Source organism: Rutidosis leptorrhynchoides, chromosome 6, assembly GCF_046630445.1.
Source record: "Rutidosis leptorrhynchoides isolate AG116_Rl617_1_P2 chromosome 6, CSIRO_AGI_Rlap_v1, whole genome shotgun sequence".
NCBI classification, from domain to species: domain Eukaryota; kingdom Viridiplantae; phylum Streptophyta; class Magnoliopsida; order Asterales; family Asteraceae; genus Rutidosis; species Rutidosis leptorrhynchoides.
Window position 1 is genome coordinate 149,583,054 of NC_092338.1, and position 9,734 is coordinate 149,592,787.

The 9,734-nt window shown below is 33.3% G+C and overlaps 1 protein-coding gene across 1 annotated transcript; it reads left to right on the forward strand.

Moving 5' to 3' along the window:
• Nucleotides 1–5,178: 5,178 nt before the first annotated feature.
• On the forward strand, nt 5,179–9,322 carry LOC139851584 (ethylene response sensor 1). The gene is made up of 5 exons (XM_071840662.1): nt 5,179–6,215; nt 6,749–7,117; nt 7,862–8,128; nt 8,462–8,589; nt 8,667–9,322. Exons 1-5 carry the CDS (start codon nt 5,310–5,312, stop codon nt 8,923–8,925), a joined length of 1,929 nt encoding a protein of 642 aa, XP_071696763.1. The 5' UTR covers nt 5,179–5,309; the 3' UTR covers nt 8,926–9,322.
• Nucleotides 9,323–9,734: the final 412 nt, after the last annotated feature.

Sequence of the window (9,734 nt, forward strand, 5' to 3'; positions counted from 1 at the left end):
GAGAACGACTCTATATGAGACGTTTTATTGAGTTTTGCAGCGGAAGATAAATAGATTACATTAAATGTTTTTAAATGAATTGGTAAGTTATGCATGAAGACTCCAAGCATGGCAAGCAATCATCATCAAAGCAGCAGATATACAGCGGAAGCAATACTTAAGTACCTGAGAATAAACATGCTTAAAAAGTCAACATGAGGTTGAGTGAGTTCATAGGTTTTTCATAAATAATGATTTCAGTAATAGTGTTAGACCACAAGATTTGTTTTCATAAGTAGAATACTCAGATCCAGTCAAGTTGATCTCCCGCAGGATCAAAAAGTTATGCCAGTGCGTGATATTTAGACTAAACGTTGTTTGCCCCGTGACAAGTTGTTCTGTCCTTGTCGTTTTAATTTCATTATTAAGTAATACAAAGACTTAGTCAAATGTATCGGGGACGTTACTTCCGATAGGCCTATCCCCAATAATTAAGAATGCCGCAGCAATTAAAAATATCACTGTAGGGACTTAGTCGGACATAGCCGGGTATAGCATAGTTTTAACAGTTAGTACTGATATTTAGACTAGACTTTCAAGTTTGCCCCGTAACAAGTTATCGTTTATACTTGTCAGTTGGGGACTTGCTGGTCATAGCCCAACATATCACAGTTTAATAGTTGGTACTTGTATTTAGACTAGACTTTCAAGTTTGCCCCGTAACAAGTTATCATTTATACTTGTCGGTTGGGGACTTGCTGGTCATAGCCCAACATATCACAGTTTAATAGTTGATACGTGTAAAACAGTTATAAAAGTTGCGCATGTATTCTCAGCCCAAAAATATAGATAAAAAGGGAGCTATGAAAACTCACGAAAAATCAGTTTTAGTATTTGTATTCATTTCATAAAAATAGTTATAAAAGTAGCGCATGTATTCTCAGCCCAAAAATGTAAAGAGTAAAAGGGAGCATATGAAAACTCACATTAAATAGCAGTTGAAGTATTCCACGCAAGAAGGAAAGTAAAGCAAGTAGGTGATCTGGATATCAACCTTGAGGTATAACGTTTGATTAGTTAATGTCTAACTTGACATAAAGTATGTTTATTAATATAGCAACTATATTGACAGTGACGGTTTTCGAGAAAAGTTCCTATTTCTCAAAAGTTTATATTTTTGGAAACCTACTATTTATGAAAACTTCCACTTATAGTAAGCTTCTAGTTTAAGAATGTTCGAGTTATAATTCTTAACAAAGATGTTGTACAATCTCACCCAAACTTCGTCGCTAACATGCAAGTCACTCGAATGATCTATTGTTACCGAGCGGCCCAGGATCTCTTGACCAGAATCTAAGTCTTGGCATTCGAGATCCACAAGCGTCCCATAATGGTAACAAGGATCACCCTAGGCCACAAGTAGCGGTGATGTTTGTAGTCTTTGTACGCTATCTTTAATTATAACCTTCACGTTAGGTGTGTATATACATATATATTCATTAATTCGATTTTAATTATAACTCCTATATATTAATTCATAAAAAGACTTATAATTTTTAGTAACATATATTACTAATTATAACATGTTATTTATTTTTATTTTAATTGCATATAATTTATAACATTATTTACATGTTTCGGTAAAAAAATAATAAACTGAAGTAAATAGTAAAAAGTAAAAAGTAAAAAGTAAAAAGTAAAAAGTAAGAAAAGAATACTTACTAGTAGTAATTCTTCAAAGAGAGAATGAGAGAAATTTTGGTGTGAGTTTGAATGAGAAATGAGGGGTATTTATACTTGAAAAAATTAGGTAAAAAGAATAAAATAATTAAAAGAAAAAGAAATATTTTAATTTTTAATGAGATTTTAAAATTCAAAAGTATTAAATGTTAGGTCATGGGATAATGCATAAAATAAAATAATAAAAGTAGTTTTCCATTATAATTTTTAATTAAAAAGTAATTTATTTATTTATTTATTTATTTTATTAAAAAAATCATTTATTTTAAGATTTTTTTTATATATTTTTTTTAAAATAAACAAATTGATTTACTACTTTTCCAAGAATATTTGTCAATATTTTTTTATTCATAATAACAATACTGATAATAAAGATATTAATTATTGATATCTTGTTTAAAAAGGATATTAATAATAATAATATTAATATATCAAATTAATGCGTAATTATTTACAAATAATTGTTCGTGAATCGTCAGAATTAGTCGAGGTTAAATGAAATCATATAAAGATTTTTGTTTAAATTTTGCCGAAAATTTACGGGTTGTCACAGTGATAAATGGAATAGGTACATTCGATTGGCGAGTTGCGGATTATTCGGTTGCAGTCATCGAGGCACTAAGGTGAGTGGAATATTTATACATGTATGTATGTAGTTTATTTACTCGTGTGCGATGTGGGTCTTTGGTGTCACATTGTGAGTATTGGTGTTATGTCACAAGCCGGTGACTTATTGATAGTATGCGTGATGAGAACTACGAGTCGGTAGTGTCTTGGTGGGTGATTCACAAGTCGGTGACACCCTATGGTGATTCACAAGTCGGTGACACCTCATGGAGGTTCACAAGTCGGTGACCTCGTATGTCTTGGTGGGTGATTCACAAGTCGGTGACACCCTATGGTGATTCACAAGTCGGTGACACCTCTCGGTGGTTCACAAGTCGGTGACCCCTTATGTTGTGGCGGGTGATTCATAAGTCGGTGACACCCCATGGTGATTCACAAGTCGGTGACACCTTATGATAATGCACAAGTCGGTGACATCTTTGCGAGTTGGACTCGACGTTATTGGTCGACTACAAGCCGGTAGTACCATAGCGGTGGAATGGTTATGCATGTTTATGCCTTGTTATGTTTAGCTTATATTCGTGGTGATTTATATACTAATGTTGTTACTAGTTGTATGTTTGGTGATGCTAGCTCGTTTATGCGTTATTTGCATGGTATTTGTAAGTGGATGGTGTAGGTAAACTATATATGTATATGTATAAGTATTGCATTCACTAAGCAATTAGCTTACCATCTCGTTGTTTATATTTTTATAGGTTGCAAGTGGCGGCTTGGATTTGCTTTGGGACTAGTGCTTTACGGATTGCTTTAGACTTTTGATTAGGATTGGGTAGCGTTCCCAATCACCATGCTCGGTTTTGGTTGTAAAGTGAACTAGTCGGGTCATGATCTATCTTTTGGATACGTCAAATGGGTCCCGGAGTGTATTCCCATTTTGTAAACTTAATTCATGTATTGTATGTTTTAAAGATGTTTAGACTTAATATTGTAATGATGATGTTTTCGAAAACATAAATGGACTAATGTTGCATATATTATTATGTTATAAAGGAAAAAAAAATTATGGGCCGAAAATACGATGGGTTGGGTCGTTTGATTTGAGAAGGATATCACGAGTCAACTAATAGGCTACTTTTCAATGATTATTATTGTGTATATGAAATAACTCTATTTCTAGAAAGGTTTTCAAAACACATCATATAAATAAACGTATTGCTTATAAGTGTGTGATAAAATCAAGTTTATATAATAGCACAATACAAACCAATAATAATTATTTATTTCAATTAATTATGTTTATGTAATCAACAACTTTGTTCATACTCTATCAGTTCTAAAATAAGTATATTTTTATTTAATTTATCTTAAAATATATATAAAATTATACTATTCATATCAATGTTACCTTTTTATTCTTATTTACATTGTCCTCAAATGATTTATTTGTTTACCTCTTAATTAAATAGTTCAATGTTAAATGTTGAACTATTCAACAACACGTTTATTTCTGATCTCTAAATGATTTATGATGTTGAATGGTTCAGTATTCAGTACTAAACCATTCAAAGTGTGACCACTAAACTCCTCAAGTGCACTTTCTGCAATATTTTTCTCAAACTATAACCAGAACACTTAACAAACATCTATAGTGAATTTTTATCCAACTCATTATCGTTCATTTAATATGATTATCAAATAACTTATTTTCGATCAGAATCACATTTTTTCTAAAAAAACTTTAAGTTATTTAGATTATGAGTTGTTTAGCATTAAATTATTCAATTTTATTAAAAACAGTCTTAATTAAAAAGAAAGATAGGATATGAATAATATCAAACTTTGTACGAGTATTAAATCGTGTGTCACATAATAGTAAGACGAAGTGAGTATGAAAAGAAGATAAGATAGGAAAATAATATCTTAATAATAATAATAAATATATCATAATCATATACGGAGCATGATATGATAATGGGAGGTGATTCTCACACACTATTTTTTAATTTATGTACATTTTTATCTCATAAATGTACAACTTCTAAATTATCTAAGAAGTTAACTTATAATAATCAAGTGTAAATGAATCAAAAAATAGTACGTGAGATCAACTCCCTATGATAATACTGTAATCCGAGTATAATATACCAGAGTATAATATACGGAGTAATATATCTATTCTATATATCTATATATTCAAATCTATCTATATCTATATTTTTTAACGAAATTAATAAAATCCATAAAAAGTGTTTCCACAAATGGGAAAGTTTCTGTAAAATGGAGCAACAACTAAAAGTAGTGCTACTATTATAGCTCCAACAATTATCAGCTCTTCTCCCTCGAGGTGATTAACATTTTTTATAATTATAATTAATTTCTAATGAAAACTTATATATATCTTTATTCAATTACGTACTGTAATTAATTACCGTTATTCTCTAAAATCGATCACCTACTGGCTAATAGTTTCTGCAATTTTTACTTAACTTTCACTTCATTTGCCCTAATATGTGTTTGATTTGTTTAATTTTCAATATAATGTCGACCAGATCGATGATAACTAAGGCGATGATGATCTTCAGTAAGTATACGATTAACGCAACAAAAATTTTGCGAATTTATAAAATATACAATGTTTTTTTATTAATTTTATCTTTATTGTTATGTTATTGTAACTTTATTGTAAATTGTAATTGTAATAGTAATAATAGTAATAGAAGTGTTTTAGTATATAAGTCACAAATCCATAAATGTATCTAGATGTACAAAAAGGGTGAAAATTTGCCTAATTTAATACTTAGATTATTTTTAAAACAATTTAGTAGAGATATAAAAAATTATACAATTTTTACCAATTTTTCAAACTCTGTGTGTGTGTGTGTATTATATATGTTTTCCTTTTTCGTTTTTAACCTATAATAACATGATTAAGATCTGTAAAGTTTATGATAAGAAGCAGATAATGAGGATCTGAATTATATAATTTATGTCACAGATTTCGTTAAAAGCGTAAAGGGAGGATGGATTCATGTGATTGCTTTGAGACACAATGGCCTGCAGATGAGCTTTTAGTGAAGTATCAGTACATATCTGATTTCTTTATCGCGTTTGCGTATTTCTCGATTCCATTGGAACTTATATATTTCGTTCAAAAGTCCGCATTCTTTCCGTATAGATGGGTTCTTATGCAGTTTGGTGCTTTTATTGTTCTCTGTGGAGCTACACATTTTATTAATCTTTGGACGTTTGCACCGCACTCGAAAACTGTTGCTATTGTTATGACTGTTGCCAAACTGTCAACCGCTTTCGTATCATGTGTAACTGCTTTAATGCTTGTTCATATCATACCTGATTTATTAAGTGTTAAAACAAGGGAATTGTTTTTAAAACAACGAGCTGAAGATCTCGATCGAGAAATGGGATTAATCATTAAGCAGGAGGAAACTGGAAGACATGTTAGAATGCTTACACATGAAATTCGAAGCACACTTGATAGGCACACGATATTGAAAACTACTCTTATCGAGCTCGGTAGGACTTTGGATCTTGAAGAATGTGTGTTGTGGATGCCATCACGAAAGGGTATGATACTTCAGCTTTCACATTCTTTGCATAATCTGATACCGTTCGGGTCTACTGTTCCGAATAATCTCCCGATAATTAGCGAGGTGTTTAATAGTGCTGAAGCGATAAGGATTCCACATAATTGTCCGTTGGCTAGGATTAGAACCCCTGTTGGATCGTATATTGTGCCTGAAGTTGTTGCTGTTCGTGTTCCCCTGTTGCATCTCTCGAATTTTGAAATTGATAATTGGCCTGATAACTCTGCAAAAAGTTATGCTATTATGGTTTTGATTCTCCCTTTAAACGGTGTAAGAAAATGGCGCGATCATGAGTTGGAACTTGTTACTGTTGTTGCTGACCAGGTGTGTTGCTTACTGTCCTAATATTGTGTTTGTAGCTGTTACCTTTTATTTGTCACTAATTATTTAATTTCAATTTGTTGTATTTATGCGAGTGCTAAACATATGTTGCGTTTGTTTACCTCTTAATTGAATGGTTCAGCGCTGAATGATGAACCATTCAGCACGTTTATTTCTAACCTCTTAATGACAAATGGTGTTGTTTAGTATTAGTGTTGAACCATTCAGAGATGAAATTCTCTCTTAACCATTAACCATTAAGCACCTAAATTTTATGTAATATTCTCTTTAAATTATATCGAGAACAATTATTAAACAACTATATGAAACAAATATATGGTAGTTTTTATCCATGTCGAAGGTTAATAAGGTAATTTTACATCATTCACATTATTCGTTCAAAATGATTATCAAACAGGTTATTGTCATTCAGAATCATCTTCATTCAGAACCTTTGAATCATTCATATTATGAACCATTCAGCGGTTAGTCATTCAGTTTTATCAAATGCACCCTTACTATGACTTTTTTCTTAGGTTGCGGTGGCTCTTTCTCATGCTGCAATCCTAGAAGAATCGATGCGGGCCCGCGACCAGCTAATGGATCAGAATTTTGCTTTGAATTTGGCTCGACAAGAAGCAGAGATGGCTATTCATGCTCGTAATGATTTTCTTGCTGTCATGAATCATGAAATGAGAACACCTATGCATGCAATTATAGCACTTTCATCACTTCTATTGGAAACCGAACTCACTCCAGATCAAAGGGCTATGATAGAGACCATCCTTAAAAGTAGTAACCTTTTAGCAGCACTCGTAAATGACGTTCTTGACCTTTCGAGGCTCGAAGACGGTAGCCTAGAATTGGATAATCAAGTCTTTAACCTTCACGGTCTACTCACAGAGGTTAGTTCTTGCTTAAACTCTTCAGCAAAGTTGCAAAATTCACTATTCGGAAGGAATAATCAGAAACTTGGGGATTAATTGGATTGTACTTTTATACATTTGAATATTAAATTTCAAAATTTTATGTGTAATTATTGAAAAAAAAACCATAAACATAAACTTTAACATAATTGTTTAAAATTGTTCATTTTGATCCAAAAACTCTATTCTAGTTTAAATTCATGGTAAAATGTTGACCAAATTTTGACGTTGACCGACTTTGATCAACAAATTTGATTATGACACATTAAACGACGTTGACCGATTAATTAAACGGATTTTGAAAAATCGGAACAGACTGTTCTTCAAAAGGAGTAATCGGGGATTAATCGAGATTAATCAGGGTTTTTTAAAACAGTGCTCTTTGGTATGTTGTGTTGCAGAACTAGGATTACTCTGCGAGTGCTCGGTTTTTGCAACTCGGCAAGTACTCGGTCAAACTTGGTCAACATCGGACAAATCTCGGAATTACTCGGAAAAATCGGTCAAAATTCTGTCAAAACTCGAACCACTGGTCAAAACTCGGTCAAAATTAGTAAAAGTCAAACTTGGTCAACATCCGAGTACTGCCCGAGTTGCCAAGTACTCCCTAAAAAGTCCCGACCGAGTACTCCCCAAGTAGCGATTTTTGCAACCTTTTTGGTATGAAGTCTGAACGCTCTGGCATGCACAAATAGGCTAATTATGACTTATTGTTGTGTGTAGGTTGTTAGACTGATAAATCCTATTGCATCTGTTAAAAACACATCCATGGCATTAAATTGTGATCTGGATCTACCTGCTTATGGTATTGGAGATGAAAAACGACTTATGCAAATAATATTGAACGTTGTTGGCAATGCGGTTAAGTTCACCAAAGGGGGTCATGTTTCGGTTCAAGCATCTGTTTTGAGTCCAGAGTATCTACAAGAGTGGCAAACTCCTGAATTTTGCCCCACGTCAACTGATGGCCTTTTCTACTTACTTGTGCAGGTCGGTTTATCATCTCAACCCATTTGCTTGTGAATGGGTCAACTTGTGTTACTATCCAATAATTTTCATCTCAAAACATGGGTGAATCAAGAATTTAACCAAAATTGGAACGGGTCAAAACGTGTAAAACGGATCAAAAGCACCCAAAGTGTACTTTTTATGCATACACTTTAACTTAAGAAAATTAGATGATTACTGTGATAATTTCTGATGGATCAAGAAAGCCTTAATATGGACTAGTGATTATGGGTTAACTTGCTATGACCTGTTTTGACCCATTACCTAATCATTATTTGAAACAAACATCAATTACAAAATGACTTCTCAATGCAGGTGAAGGATTCTGGGTCTGGCATCAAGCAACAAGACATTCCGCACATATTTACAAAATTTTCAGAGCCTCGCAGTGCGTCCGGTAAAAGTGGTACTGGCGCAGGCCTTGGACTCGCAATTTGCAAAAGGTATTAGATAATTCTTTTGTACTCAATTCATTGTTTAACTGCCCTTTGTGTTATTATAGAACAACCATGATATTCAGGTTTGTAAATCTGATGGGAGGACACATTTGGATTGAGAGTGGAGGGTTAGGCAAGGGTACAACAGTTGCATTCCTTGTGAAATTAGGTCACTGCAACGATCGAAATGACCCCGCCGGCGCCTTGCAACAACTTGTTCCCCGAATGGTTCATAACCCAAAAACCCATAAAGGCAGTGGTGAACTCATCAACCACCGACACCTTGAGAGAGAAGAATACAAAGGGGCTGCTTCATTCCCTCTTTATAATAGAAGTATGTAACAAGTAAAATATGTAGCAAATGGCACATTATCAAGTTACTAACAAGATGAAGATCAAATTATAAAGATGAATATCCATTAATGGCCTTTGTGCATCATGCATACACATGTCATGACAAAAAATTGACGGTAGTATGATGGTATCTTTGAATCGATGATACATTAACAAAGTTATATACTGAAAGAATGCATTTCTGTTAAAAAAGTGAATGTTGGTTCGTTATTAGTTATTACTGGATTGGTTTAACTGGTTTGAGCGATGAAGATGACCATATAAAATGTAATAATGTACTGCTCGTACAAACCTCAAGCATTTGAATTTGTGGATGTGGGTATTTAAGGCTAGGTGTAACTTGTACCTAACGGATCCCATACTAATATCAATGAATAAAAAAGGCGAAAGCATATGTATTTCTTTGACTATATGAATTGGAACCGCATTATAACAAAATATCATAAGTTAAAATTTTGCTAAGTGTAGGTGTAAGACCACATTATCCAAAAGAGGCAAAGAAAGTAAACATATTACAATACCTGAGCGAAACGCACCTCCCGACGAGCCAGCTTCCTTTCCCTGTTGGCCTTGTTCTTCACACGCTTAGCCTCAAATTGGTCAGCGAGCGTCTTTTCTCTAGCCTTCCCAGCCTTCGATTTGTGAATGCTTTCCATCAACACGCTTATTATTAAAAACGTTACCCTTGACCTTCATGTACATGTCATGATACATATGCTTGTCGATCTTCTTAGCCTCTCGGTACTTGGTAAGTAAACGCCTAAGGACTCTCATTTTCCTCATCCACAAAGTCTTTG

What these genes read in the sequence shown, in the direction of transcription:
- LOC139851584 (XM_071840662.1), top strand. Translation starts at nt 5,310, where the DNA reads ATGGATTCATGTGATTGCTTTGAGACACAATGGCCTGCAGATGAGCTT. An exon ending in TTACTGTTGTTGCTGACCAG is followed by an intron (nt 6,216 to 6,748) that starts GTGTGTTGCTTA and finishes CTTTTTTCTTAG; the next exon opens with GTTGCGGTGGCTCTTTCTCA. An exon ending in TTCACGGTCTACTCACAGAG is followed by an intron (nt 7,118 to 7,861) that starts GTTAGTTCTTGC and finishes TGTTGTGTGTAG; the next exon opens with GTTGTTAGACTGATAAATCC.